General features: G+C 43.3%; 1 protein-coding gene across 1 annotated transcript; it reads left to right on the top strand.

Moving 5' to 3' along the window:
• The first annotated feature begins 9289 nt into the window (after nt 1-9289).
• On the top strand, nt 9290-13379 carry LOC135216290 (uncharacterized). Its single transcript, XM_064251457.1, has 5 exons — nt 9290-9634; nt 10343-10675; nt 10766-11540; nt 11755-12045; nt 12604-13379. Exons 1-5 carry the CDS (start codon nt 9290-9292, stop codon nt 13377-13379), a joined length of 2520 nt encoding a protein of 839 aa, XP_064107527.1.
• The last annotated feature ends 1451 nt before the right edge of the window (nt 13380-14830 follow it).

Below are 14830 nucleotides of genomic sequence, written 5' to 3'. Positions count from 1 at the left end.
CTTTGACATAGCCTGTAGAAGACACGGCGATTTGCTCTCCCAAGGGAAATCAGGGACGCCTCTCCTCCACCGAAAAAAAGAAGAAGACCTCCTCTTTATCATGCCGAATTCAATTTATCGGGACTTATTCCCCTCGCCCTGATCTCGAGACGAAAACCAAGAAGATTTCGCGCGGGAGTCTCTGATGACGTCATTTAGACAGGTGTGCTCTGCTCTCGCCTCGTTCGTCCGATTTTAATTATCAGTTTCGGCGTCGACTTTTTTTGAAATTTGGCGCCCCGGGGATAGAATGGAGCCCCGGAGAATATTAGCGAATAGACGACGCGTAATGCATTCGTCAGTTCGAGGTTAATTAGACTAGAAAAGGGGCGGATTTATGCAAAGGACTGGGATGAAAAATGAGCGTGCGACCGAATTATTGATGATTAAATATGATATACTGGTGGTTGCAGAGGTCTAAGCGAAAACCCTGCAATACGAAACAACAAGAACTCAGCAAAATAAATTCTCTGATAGAATACTGACGATTTGCAAATGAATATCCTAGTATACTAATACCACATGCCCGATGATGCCAAAGTAAGCGTGAGAATTCAGAAGACAACAGATTTCTGCCTGGTCGTGAAATGATTAGGAAGTTTCCACATGCAAATAAGCACACTTACTAATGGGTGAGATGGTTTTCATGGCAACAAATCACCAAATCATTACCAATAACTACTAAACAGTCATTCCTCTGGAAGGGTTTAACCCAATGAAGATTTTCACTAAGTCTGATCTATTTATTCGTTCTTAAGATATTTAGTTAATGCGAGAATATACACACCAAGAGGGAAGCAGACAAATGTAAATACACACTTCAGTCACAATAATATGCAAGATGGTTTCGAAGGGGGGGGGGGCTCACTTTGTAGATATTTGTCATCAGGATTCTTAACTTCGATAATCTTTTTGATATATTTTTTGACAAAGATCCCTACATAATGACAAACCTTCGACATTTCTAGTCTTCACAACCGCAGTGGCAGAGTAAATATATAGAGTTTAACTTGCAAATATGAAAAAAAATAAACAAATACTACTTGAGGAGATCTATATTCTGTCAGAGTAATAGATTAAAAGGAAAAAAAGAGGAATTATTAAGGAGTGTAATCCACAAAAAAATGGAGTTGATATAAAGTGAAATCTAATTCCACATTTAGTCCACGAACAAATATAAACACATGAGGTCTACTTTGTCCTACTTTTCTTAACACATATGCAAGTACATAAGGAAAGGCATATCATTACTGCATAGTTGGCAGTGGGGCACAATGTGGTTGGAGAGGCAAAGTGAGTGGGTTCTCTTACTATACAAGACCGGGTGGAGCATATTGCAATATATTGCAATTTTGTATTCACAAGCGACATGAGCTTGACAAAATACTGAATTCCAAGTCAACGATGAAGCGGTATACACATTTCAGCAAGCACATACATTTCCATAATTATCGGATACACGTGTTACGATTCTCGAAAAATCTTTTACATACAAACTATGAAGTATTGGAAATGCCCCCCCCCCAAAAAAAAAGCATTTACATGGCACAAAGAATCACTAAATGGCAAGATCAGAAGCACAACGAAATGGGAAATAAATGAAAAAAAAATTTAAAGTGATTTAAAAAGCGCAGTGGGATGATCATGACTAGAAACAAAGATTAAATCAGAGGCAAAAGATTTTTTTTTTTATTCTTATTAAATTAAATGGATTATCTGCCTTGTAAACACTTTGAAAATATCCCGTGTTCTACATACCAGAGCTTACAGCAACATAAGTAGAGCAAAAGGCATTTTGCAAGCTACAACCAGTGTCAGATTTTCTCTCATTTTATTGGTTTCTGAAGCGCATGCCTTCCCCCCCCCAAAAAAAAAAAAAAAAAAAATATATATATAATAATAATAATAAAAAAGCGAAAGATGGCATCTAATCCGACTCTCAGGCGAAACAGTATAATAAGGGATTAAAATGCAAATGAGAATCACGACCGTGAAATGGAACTAGAAAATTGACTAGAGTTTTTTAGGTTCCTGAATTCTTGATTTCGTGGTTTTGTGTGAATGTTCCTGTAAACTTCGGAGGCAGCTTATGAGGTTGGTAGCAAATCCTGACTTCCATTATTTTTCTCTTCATTCTGACGGTTAGGAGGCACGAGAACTTCCGCGGGAGAGTGTTTCTTAATCTCTTGAGGAAGATTAGTACGATGAGAGAGAGAGAGAGAGAGAGAGAGAGAGAGATAGCGCGTACTGCAAGTACTCCACAAGTGAAAAATTTCATTTCGACAAGGTGTAAGGGGATGCCATTTATAAGCAATGAATCTGGGCATATACGAATGATATAAGTCTAAGGTTCAATTTCACGGCCTATTGATTAGGGAATCCTTCTCGTGAAGTCAGTTTGATGCCGTTATCAATGTTTTCAATGTTGCGAATGAAAAGGCATCATATGTGAACGTGCCGACGTGAGTCTTTTTAAAATACTTTTGGAACTGTGATGGATTAACGGGAGTTGCCAAAAAATAAACTGGGCTTTTTATCCTCTCTATCGAGATATAAATGACATCTTAACAGCCTGGTTTTTTTTTTCACGCCACCTATTAAATATCAATTTCAGCTTGCAATATTATTTATAATAATTCTACTTTTCTCTCACACATTTTTTTTCTCTGCTTTTATTCCGTACTTATTCAAGAGTCTTATCTCTGCTCCAACTAATAACACACGCTTGCTCTCTCTCTCTCTCTCTCTCTCTCTCTCTCTCTCTCTCTCTCTCAACCTTCATCCCCCCGCCCCCCCAAAGGATTTTACACAGCTGCAGAGAAACCCGGTGCTTTCATGAAACAGCCGGTTACCCAAATAATGTCGAAACATGAATTTTCGTAGCCTCTCCATTCACGGGATCCGTCTATCAGTGCTACGAGCGGTGGCTGAAGCCTTTTATACGAATTGAAAAGATGAATTTACTTTTAGAGCGATGAATTTGCAGATAGAGCATTGCCGTGGATATCAGCTTTTCTGTTTGCCTTTTCTGTTTGCATTCACTCAGTTCTCTCATAAACTCTGTCGGCGGCAGAGCAGAAATAAATGAAAAAAAAGAGAGTAAATAGTTTTGGTCATACACGACCCAGGAATAAATGTTGCGGAGCTGGTTTGCCTTTTATCTTCGCTTGAATGATTAAATCATTCCTGTAGTATACGTGATGGAATCGTAAGTTGAGTAGTAACGTTATACGAATAGTAATTGGATACGAATCATTCAATATTTTCATGAAATACTTTATCAACTCGAGCAAGTACGTTTTGTAGTGAAATCGTTTTGGAAAGCTTACGAAATAATTAAGAGAGTTCATAGACGTATCTAAAAGTAACGAGACATTTACTAACAAAAATGTTTATACTTATCTGATGACATTTCAGTGGTCTAGAGATTCCAAAGATATTGAGCAAGAACGGTAAATTAGAGGCGTTTGCCTTCCACAAACCACATGCACCAGAATACATTATCGATTATGTGAAAGAATGAATTGAAATGTCAAGGGTACATATAAGCTAAGAAGATGTCTTCCTCTTTAGAAGGTATAAAGTCAAAGTAAAGGGATTCAGCATCTTTCAGTGGATGAAAAACAGACAATATTCAAAAGAAAATGACGGTGAAAAGGAGACGTGTGATTAATGATCGTAGTTTCTCTATTGGTCTTCATCATTATCGGATCGGGTTTCATTTCTATTTTTCTTATACTTAAGAGATATCAGATCGTTCGGTGCGTTTCTTTTTTCGTGAAAAAATTTCGCGTGCGAACGTCTGTTTATTCAACGTTCATAAGTTTCTCCAAGAAAAAACAGCCTAATATCTCACTTTACTTCAGTCCTGTATCAAACAAGAAACGAGGGGACAGGGAAAAGACTAGGCCTAATCTCAAAGGGGGTGAAACGCTCTACCCTCGAAGGGCAGAAGATCTCAGCCATCAAGGGGTAAAGGGACGCATAGAACACTTAGAACCTCGACGATAGGAGGAGTGAAATGTCCACGAAACTTAGTAACGCCAAGATTGCTCGAGGGAGTTACGAGACAAGGCCTGAGGGATGACGGAGATCTTCCTCAGCTCAACGGAACATTGGCAGAAATCTTTTTTCTTCGGGAGTGTGACAGCGAGATAACCTCGCATGGGCGGGAAAGGGGATCTCTAAAGAAAAAAAATGGACAGGAACCTGGTCATTTACCGGGAAGCACCACACTATTCACCGAATATTCCAGACAAGACCGAAAAGGAAAAGATTTTAAAACATTGGGAATGAAAAAAAAAAAAGTTTTTTTTTTATTGTGAGGGGTGTAGGCGGGACTAGAACGATATAGAAGAAACTTGAAACATTGGTACTAAAACTCCATATTTTTTTAAGGGGGTTGGGGGGAGCAAGTCTGATGTGACACGCATATCCAAAATAGTACGAGGAGGGTGGACTTGGAAACCGTCTGGGAATTGAACAAGTTCTCAACATTTCTCGTCAACATTTCCTAAATATCACTTAGGCCGGATGTAAAAGCTCTCATTCTAGTGTAACTTTAGGCTTATATTGGAAACATTCTTATAACATTTGACTGTATAGTATATTTCTCGAGAATTGCCATAAACAAGACTCAGTGTTCAAGAATTCATGAGGAATTTTAATACACTTTAATTCGTTAGGTACTGCCAATGTGCCTTGGTGTTTGAAGGATGAAAATGTCCTAACAGATGGAATGTCTTATTTTATAAGACTAGATTCACTTTACGGTTTACACATTAGTATTTCACAAGCGTAGCTTTACCTTTTACTAGTATTTGATCAGCGTTGAACCTAAATCTAAATGAAGAGGTAGTTCAGAAGAGTATTTAGAAAATCATTGTAATGCGTAGATAAGTGTAAAGAAACAAGCTGGCTCGAGCAACCACAAGAGAAGCAAGCTGGCTTGTACAACCACAAGCGAAACAAGCTGGCTTGTACAACCACAAGAGAAATAAGCTGGCTTGTACAACCACAAGCGAAACAAGCTGGCTTGTACAACCACAAGAGAAATAAGCTGGCTCGTACAACCACAAGAGAAACAAGCTGGCTCGTACAACCAAAAGAAAAACAAGCTGGCTCGTAAAACCACAAAAGAAGCAAGATGGCTCGTACAACCACAAGAGAAGCAAGCTGACTCGTACAACCACAAGAGAAGCGAGCTAGCTCGTACAACCACAAGAGAAGCAAGCTAGCTCGTACAACCACAAGAGAAGCAAGCTAGCTCGTACAACCACAAGAGAAGCAAGCTGGCTCTTACAACCACAAGGGAAACAAGCTGGCTCTTAAAACCACAAGAAAAGCAAGCTAGCTCGTACAACCACAAGAGAAGCAAGCTGGCTCGTACAACCACAAGAGAAGCAAGCTAGCTCGTACAACCACAACAAAAGCAAGCTGGCTCGTACAACCACAAGAGAAATAAGCTGGCTTGTACAACCACAAGAGAAGCAAGCTAGCTCGTACAACCACAAGAGAAACAAGCTGGCTCGTACAACCACCAGAGAAACAAGCTGGCTCGTACAACTACAAGAGAAGCAAGCTTTGACGTACAACCACAAAAGAAGGAAGCTGGTTCGTACAACCACAAGAGAAACAAGCTGGCTCGTACAACCACAAGAGAAGGAAGCTGGTTCGTACGACCATAAGAGAAACAAGCTGGCTCGTACAACCACAAGAGAAGCAAGCTGGCTCGTACAACCACAAGAGAAACCAGCTGGCTCGTACAACCACAAGAGAAGCAAGCTTTGACCTACAACCACAAGAGAAGGAAGCTGGCTCATACAACCACAAGAGAAGCAAGCTGGCTCGTACAACCACAAGAGAAGCAAGCTGTGACGTACAACAAAAAGAGAAACAAGCTGACTCGTACAACCACAAGAGAAACAAGCTGACTCGAACAACCACAACGACGTAAACAATTTCTGTGACGTCAACCACAATGAGAAGCAAGCTTTTGACCTACACCACAAGAGAAGGAAGCTGGCTCATACAACCCAAGAGAAGGCAAGCTGGCTCGTACAACCACAAAGAAGAAGCAAGCTTTGACCTTAACACCAAAAGGAAAGAAGGAACTGGCTTTCCATACAACCACAAGAGAAGGAAGCTGGCTCAAACAACCAACTAAGCAAGAAACAAGAGAAGCAAGCTGGCTCGAACCAACCCAAGAAAGAAACAAGCTGGACTTTTCGTACACAACAAAGAGAAAACAACCGTTGGCCTCGAGCAACCACAAGAGAAAACAAATTTGGCTCGTACAACCACAAATTAAACAAATTGGCCTCGTACCAACCCCACAAGAGAAGCAGCTGTTGACGTACAACCACAAGAGAAACAAGCCTGGCTTCGTACAACCACCCAAGAGAAAACAAAGTTGGCTCGTACAACCCAGAGAACACCGAGAAACACAAATTGGCTCGTAAAACCCCACAGGAGAAACAAGCAAGTGTGACGTACAACCACAAGAGAAACAAGCTGGCTCGTACAACCACAAGAGAAACAAGTTGGCTCGTACAACCACAAGAGAAACAAATTGGCTCGTACAACCACAAGAGAAACAAATTGGCTCGTACAACCACAAGAGAAGCAAGCTGTGACGTACAACCACAAGAGAAACAAGCTGGCTCGTACAACCACAAGAAGAAAACAAGCTGGCTAAGAGCACCACCAAGAAGAAAACAAAATTGGGCTCGTACAACCACAAGAGAAACAAGTTGGCTCGAGCAACCACAAGAGAAACAAATTGGCTCGTACAACCACAAGAGAAACAAGTTGGCTCGAGCAACCACAAGAGAAACAAATTGGCTCGTACAACCACAAGAGAAACAAGTTGGCTCAAGCAACCACAAGAGAAACAAATTGGCTCGTACAACCCACAAGAGAAAAAAACAAATTGCTCGTACAACACAAGAAAGCAAGCTGTGACGTAAACAACCACAAGAGAAACAAGCTTGGCTCGTACACCCCAAAGAGAAACAAAGTTGGCTCGTACAACCACAAAGAAGCCAAGCTTCTGGACGTACAACCACAAGAGAAACAAGTGGCTCGTACGAACCACAAGAGAAACAAGTTGGCTCGTACAACCACAAGAAGAAGCAAGCTGCTGACGTTACAACCACAAGAGAAACAAGCTGGCTCGTACAACCACAAGAGAAACAAGTTGGCTCGTACAACCACAAGAGAAGCAAGCTGTGACGTACAACCACAAGAGAAACAAGTTGGCTCGTACAACCACAAGAGAAACAAGTTGGCTCGTACAACCACAAGAGAAACAAGTTGGCTCGTACAACCACAAGAGAAACAAATTGGCTCGTACAACCACAAGAGAAACAAGTTGGCTCGTACAACCACAAGAGAAACAAATTGGCTCGTACAACCACAAGAGAAACAAATTGGCTCGTACAACCACAAGAGAAACAAGCTGGCTCGTACAACCACAAGAGAAGCAAGCTGTGACGTACAACCACAAGAGAAACAAGCTGGCTCGTACAACCACAAGAGAAACAAGTTGGCTCGTACAACCACAAGAGAAGCAAGCTGTGACGTACAACCATAAAAGAAACAAGTTGGCTCGTACAACCACAAGAGAAACAAGTTGGCTCGTACAACCACAAAAGAAACAAATTGGCTCGTACAACCACAAGAGAAACAAGTTGGCTCGTACAACCACAAGAGAAACAAATTGGCTCGTACAACCACAAGAGAAACAAATTGGCTCGTACAACCACAAGAGAAACAAATTGGCTCGTACAACCACAAGAGAAACAAATTGGCTCGTACAACCACAAGAGAAACAAGTTGGCTCGTACAACCACAAGAGAAACAAATTGGCTCGTACAACCACAAGAGAAACAAATTGGCTCGTACAACCACAAGAGAAACAAGTTGGCTCGTACAACCACAAGAGAAACAAGCTGGCTCGTACAACCACAAGAGAAACAAGTTGGCTCGTACAACCACAAGAGAAACAAATTGGCTCGTACAACCACAAGAGAAACAAGCTGGCTCGTACAACCACAAAGAAGAAACAAGCTGGCTCGGTACAACAACAAGAGAAACAAGCTGGCTCGTACAACCACAAGAGAAACAAGCTGGCTCGTACAACCACAAGAGAAGCAAGCTGGCTCGTACAACCACAAGAGAAACAAGCTGGCTCGTACAACCACAAGAGAAACAAGCTGGCTCGTACAACCACAAGAGAAGTAAGCTGGCTCGTACAACCACAAGAGAAACAAGCTGGCTCGTACAACCACAAGAGAAACAAGCTGGCTTGTACAACCACAAGAGAAACAAGCTGGCTCGTACAACCACAAGAGAAGCAAGCTAGCTCGTACAACCACAAGAGAAATAAGCTGGCTTATTCAACCACAAGAGAAACAAGCTGGCTCGTACAACCACAAGAGAAGCAAGCTTTGACCTACAACCACAAGAGAAAGAAGCTGGCTCATACAACCACAAGAGAAACAAGCTGGCTCGTACAACCACAAGAGAAGCAATGTGGCTCGTACAACCACAAGAGAAGCAAGCTGGCTCGTACAACCACAAGAGAAACAAGCTGACTCGTACAACCACAAGAGAAACAAGCTGGCTCGTACAACCACAAGAGAAGCAAGCTTTGACGTACAACCACAAGAGAAACAAGCTGGCTCTTACAATCACAGAGAAACAAGCTGGCTCGTACAACCACAAGAGAAACAAGCTGGCTCGTACAACCACAAGAGAAACAAGCTGGCTCGTACAGCCACAAGAGAAATAAGCTGGCTCGCAAAACCACAAGAGAAATAAGCTGGCTCGTACAACCACAAGAGAAATAAGCTGGCTCGTACAACCACAAGAGAAGTAAGCTGGCTCGTACAACCACAAGAAAAGCAAGCTGGCTCGTACAACCACAAGAGAAATAAGCTGGCTCGTACAACCACAAGAGAAATAAGCTGGCTCGTACAACCACAAGAGAAACAATCTGGTTCTAGCAACCCAAGGAATCAAGGAAGAAAAAAGAAAAAACAACAAACGAAAAAAAAAAAAAAAAAAAAAAAAAAAAAAAAAAAAAAACAAAAAAAAAAAAAAAAAATAAAAAAAAAAAAAAAAAAAAAGGAAAAAAAAAAAAAAAAAAAAACAAAAAAAAAAAAAAAAAAAAAAAAAAAAAAAAAAAAAAACAAACCAAAAAAAAAAATCTGGCTCGTCAACCAAAAGAGAAACAACACAAAAAGACATGGGGGTCTGCACGCGTACAAACCCAAAAGACCACAAGAGAAATAAGCTGGCTTGTTCAACCACAAGAGAAACAAGCTGGCTCGTACAACCACAAGAGAAGCAAGCTTTGACGTACAACCACAAGAGAAGGAAGCTGGCTCATACAACCACAAGAGAAGCAAGCTGTGACGTACAACCACAAGAGAAGCAAGCTTTGACGTACAACCACAAGAGAAGGAAGCTGGCTCGTACACCCACAAGAGAACCAAGCTGTGACGTACAGCCACAAGAGAAACAAGCTGACTCGTACAACCACAAGAGAAACAAGTTGGCTCGAGCAACCACAAGAGAAACAAGCTGTGACGTACAACCACAAGAGAAACAAGCTGGCTTGAGCAACCACAAGAGAATCTAGCTGGCTCGTACAACCATAAGAGAAACAAACTGGCTCGTACAACCACAAGAGAAACAAGCTGGCTCGTACAACCACAAGAGAAACAAGCTGGCTTGCACAACCACAAGAGAAACAAGCTGGCTCGTACAACCACAAGAGAAACAAACTGGCTCGTACAACCACAAGAGAAACAAGCTGGCTTGAGCAACCACAAGAGAAGCTAGCTGGCTCGTACAACCATAAGAGAAACAAACTGGCTCGTACAACCACAAGAGAAACAAGCTGGCTTGCACAACCACAAGAGAAACAAGCTGGCTTGAGCAACCACAAGAGAAACTAGCTGGCTTGAGCAACCATAAGAGAAACAAACTGGCTCGTACAACCACAAGAGAAACAAGCTGGCTTGCACAACCACAAGAGAAACAAGCTGGCTTGAGCAACCACAAGAGAAACAAGCTGGCTTGAGCAACCATAAGAGAAACAAACTGGCTCGTACAACCACAAGAGAAAGAATCTGGCTCGTACAACCACAGAGACACAAGCTGGCTCGTTCAACCACAAGAGAAACAAGCTGGCTCGTTCAACCACAAGAGAAACAAGCTGGCTCGTTCAACCACAAGAGAAACAAGCTGGCTCGTACAACCACAAGAGAAACAAGCTGGCTCGTTCAACCACAAGAGAAACAAGCTGGCTCGTACAACCACAGAGAAACAAGCTGGCTCGTACAACCACAAGAGAAACAAGCTGGCTCGTACAACCACAGAGAAACAAGCTGGCTCGTCACACCAAGAGAAACAAGAAAAAAGCTGGCTCGTTCAACCACAAGAGAAACAGCTGGCTCGTACAGCCAGAGAGAAACAAGCTGGCTCGTACAGCCAACAAGAGAAACAGCTGGCTCGTTCAACAGAAGAAAAACACGCTGGCTCGTTCAACAAGAGAAGAAACAAGCTGGCTCGTTCAAACCACAAGAGAAACAAGCTTGGCTTCGTTCAACCACAGAGAAACAAGCTGGCGGGCTCGTTTACAACCACAAGAGAAACAAGCTGGCTACGTACAACCACAAAGAAAACAAGCTAGCTCGTCAACCACCATTAAAACAAGCTGCTGTACAAGCCACAAGAGAAACAAGCTGGCTCGTACAACCACAAGGAGAAACAAGCTGGCTCGTTACACAAGAGAAACAAGCTCGCTCGTACACCACAAGAGAAACAAGCTGGCTCGTTTCACACAAGAGAAACAGCTCGCTGTAGCCACAAGCGAAACAATCGGCTCGTACAGCCAGAAGAAAAACAAGCTGGCTCGTTCACCACAAAGAGAAACAGCTGGCTCGTTCAACCAACCAAGAAACAAGCTGGCTCGTTACAACCACAAGAGAAACAAGCTGGCTCGTACAACCCCACAGAGAAACAAGCTGGCTCGTACAACCACAGAAAGAAACAAGCTGGCTCGTCAACCACAGAAAACAAGCTGGTCGTACAAACCACGAAACAGCTGGCTCGTACAACCACAAGAGAAACAAGCTGGCTCGTACAACCACAGAGAAACAAGCTGGCTCGTACAACCACAAGAGAAACAAGCTGGCTCGTACAACCACAAGAGAAACAAGCTGGCTCGTACAACCACAAGAGAAACAAGCTGGCTCGTACAACCACAAGCAAGAACAAGCTGGCTCGTACAACCACAGAGAAACAAGCTGGCTCGTACAACCACAGAGAAAAAACAAGCTTGGGCTCGTACAACCACAAGAGAAACAAGCTGGCTCGTACAACACAGAGAAACAAGCTGGCTCGACAACCACCAAGAGAAACAAAGCTGGCTCGTACAACCACAGAGAAACAAGCTGGCTCGTACAACCACAAGAGAAACAAGCTGGCTCGTACAACCACAAGAGAAACAAGCTGGCTCGTTCAACCACAAGAGAAACAAGCTGGCTCGTACAGCCACAAGAGAAACAAGCTGGCTCGTACAGCCACAAGAGAAACAAGCTGGCTCGTTCAACCACAAGAGAAACAAGCTGGCTCGTTCAACCACAAGAGAAACAAGCTGGCTCGTTCAACCACAAGAAAGAAACAACTGGCTCGTCACCACAGAGAAACAAGCTGGCTCGTACAACCACAGAGAAACAAGCTGGCTCGTACAGCCACCAAGAAAAACAAAAAAAAAAGAAACAAGCTGGCTCGTTCAACCACAAGAGAAACAAGCTGGCTCGTTCAACCACAAGAGAAACAAGCTGGCTCGTACAACCACAGAGAAACAAGCTGGCTCGTACAACCACAAGAGAAACAAGCTGGCTCGTACAGCCACAAGAGAAACAATCTGGCTCGTTCAACCACAAGAGAAACAAGCTGGCTCGTTCAACCACAAGAGAAACAAGCTGGCTCGTACAACCACAAGAGAAACAAGCTGGCTCGTACAACCACAGAGAAACAAGCTGGCTAGTACAACCACAAGAGAAACAAGTTTGCTCGTACAACCACAAGAGAAACAAGTTTGCTCGTACAACCACAAGAGAAACAAGCTGGCTCGTACAACCACAAGAGAAACAAGCTGGCTCGTTCAACCACAAGAGAAACAAGCTGGCTCGTTCAACCACAAGAGAAACAAGCTGGCTCGTACAACCACAGAGAAACAAGCTGGCTAGTACAACCACAAGAGAAGCTAGCTGGCTCGTTCAACCACAAGAGAAACAGTTTGCTCGTACAACCACAGAGAAAAACAAGTTTGCTCGTACAACCACAAGAGAAACAACTGGCTCGTACAACCACAAGAGCAAGCTGGCTCGTTTCAACCACAAGAGAAACAAGCTGGCTCGTTCAACCACAAGAGAAACAAGCTGGCTCGTACAACCACAGAGAAACAAGCTGGCTAGTACAACCACAAGAGAAGCTAGCTGGCTCGTTCAACCACAAGAGAAACAAGTTTGCTCGTACAACCACAAGAGAAACAAGTTTGCTCGTATAACCTCAAGAGAAACAAGCTGGCTCGGAACCACAAAGATAAACAAGCTGGTCTCCTTTCACCCAACCAAGATACAACAAGCTGCTCGTTTCAAACACAAGAAAGAAACAAGCTGGCTCGTTCAACCACTAAGATAAACAAGCTGGCTCGATTACAACCACAAGAGAAACAAGCTGGCTCGTTCAAACCAGAACAAGAGAAACAAAGCTTGCTCGTTCAACCACCAAGAGAAACGCTGTCTCGTTCAAAGCACAAAGAAACAACGCTGGCTCGTTCAACCGCCGAGAGAAACAACAAGCTGGCTCGTTCAACCAACGAAGAGAAACAAGCTGGCTCGTTCAAACCACAAAGAACCAGCTTGGCTCGTAACAACCACAAGAGAAACAAGCTGGCTCGTACAACCACAAGAGAAACAAGCTGGCTCGTCAACCAACCAGGAAACCAAGCTGGCTCGTTCAACCACACGAAGAAAACAAGCTGGCTCGTTCAACCACAAGAGAAAACAACTGGTCTTCGTTTCAACCACAAGAGAAAACAAGCTGGCCTCATACAACCACAAGAGAAACAACGCTGGGCTCGTTCAACCACAAGAGAAAACAAGGCTGGCCTCTTCGTTCAACCACAAGAGAAAACCAACGCTGGCTCTTTCTTCCAACCACAAGAGAACACAGCTGCTCGTCAACCACAAAGAAAGAACAAGCTGGCTCGTACAACCACAGAGAACAAGCGGCTTAGTACAACCACAAGGAAAAGCTAAGCTGGCTCGGTTCAACCCAAGAGAAACAAGTTTGCTCCGTACAACCACAAGAGAAAACAGTTTGCTCGTAACCAACCAACAAGAGAAACAAAGCTGGTCTCGTACAAACCACAAGAGAAACAAGCTGGGCTCGTTCAAAAACCAACAAGAGAAAAACAAGCTGGCTTCATACAACCCAAGAGAAACACGCTTGGCTCGTTCAACCAAACCAGAGAATACAAGCTGGCTCATACAACCACAAGAAACAATGCTGGCTCGTTCTAACCAACAAGAGAAACAAGCTGGCTCGTTAACAACCAACCAAGAGAAAAGCAAGCTGGCTCGTTACAACCACAAGCGAAACATCTGCTCGTTCAACGCAAACAATAGAACAAGCTGGCTCGTACAACCACAAGAGAAAAACGCAAGCTGGCTCGTACAACCACAGAAGAACAAGCTGGCTCGTTCAACCACAAGAGAAACATCTGCTCGTAGAAACCACAGGAGAAACAAGCTGGCTTCGTACCAACCAACAAGAGAAACAAGCTTTGGCTCGTACAACCACAAGAGAAAACAAGCTTGGCTCGTACACCCAACAGAGAAACAAGCTGGCTCGTTCAATAACCACCAGAGAACCAGTTTCTCGTCAACCACAAGAGCAAACAAGCTGGCTCGTTCAAACCACAAGAGAAACAAGTGGCTCGGTTCACCACAAGAGAAACAAGCTGGCTCGTTCACCAACCAAGAGAAACAAGGCTGGGCTCATACAACCACAAGAAAGAAAGAAGCTTGGCCTCGTTCAACACAAGAGAAACAGCCTGGCTCGTTACAACCACAAAGAAAGAAACAAGCTGGCTCGTTCAACCACAAGAGAAACCAAGTGGCTCGTTCAACCAAACCAAGAGAAACCAAGCTGCTCGTTCAAGCAAACAAGCAGCACAAAGCTGGCCGCTTTCGTTTCAACCACAAGAGAAACAAGCTGGCTCGTACAACCCACAAAGAGAAACAAGCTGGCTCGTTCAACCACAAGAGAAACAAGCTGGCTCGTACAACCACAAAATGAGGAAACAAGCTGGCTCTGTTCAACCACAAGAGAAAACCAAGCTGGCTCGTTCAGCAACCCAAAGAAACAAGCTGGCTCGTTCAAACACCAAGCCGAAACAAGCTGGCTCGTTCAAGCAAACCAAGAGAAACAAGCTTGGCTCGTTCAAACCACAAGAAAGAAACAAGCTGGCCTCATACAACCACAAGAGAAACAAGCTTGGCTCGTTTCAACCACAAGAGAAAACCAAGGCTGGCTCGTTTAAACCACAAGGAAAATGAAACAAGCTGGCTTCGTTCAACCAACCAAGAGGAAACAAGCTGGCTCGTCAAAAACCACAAGAGAAACAAGCTGGCCTCGTACAACCACAAGAGAAACAAGCTTAGGCTCGTACAACCACAAGAGGAAAGCTAAGCTGGCCTTCGTTCAA

Source organism: Macrobrachium nipponense, chromosome 6 (assembly GCF_015104395.2).
Source record: "Macrobrachium nipponense isolate FS-2020 chromosome 6, ASM1510439v2, whole genome shotgun sequence".
Lineage (NCBI taxonomy): Eukaryota > Metazoa > Arthropoda > Malacostraca > Decapoda > Palaemonidae > Macrobrachium > Macrobrachium nipponense.
The sequence above is the reverse complement of the archived record's forward strand: the minus strand, read 5'-3'. Positions and strand labels throughout refer to the sequence as shown.

What these genes read in the sequence shown, in the direction of transcription:
- LOC135216290 (XM_064251457.1), top strand. Translation starts at nt 9,290, where the DNA reads ATGGGGGTCTGCACGCGTACAAACCCAAAAGACCACAAGAGAAATAAG. An exon ending in CAAGAGAAACAAGCTGGCTC is followed by an intron (nt 11,541 to 11,754) that starts GTACAACCACAA and finishes TCGTCACCACAG; the next exon opens with AGAAACAAGCTGGCTCGTAC. An exon ending in CAAGAGAAACAAGCTGGCTC is followed by an intron (nt 12,046 to 12,603) that starts GTACAACCACAA and finishes TACAACCACAAG; the next exon opens with AGAAACAAGTTTGCTCGTAT.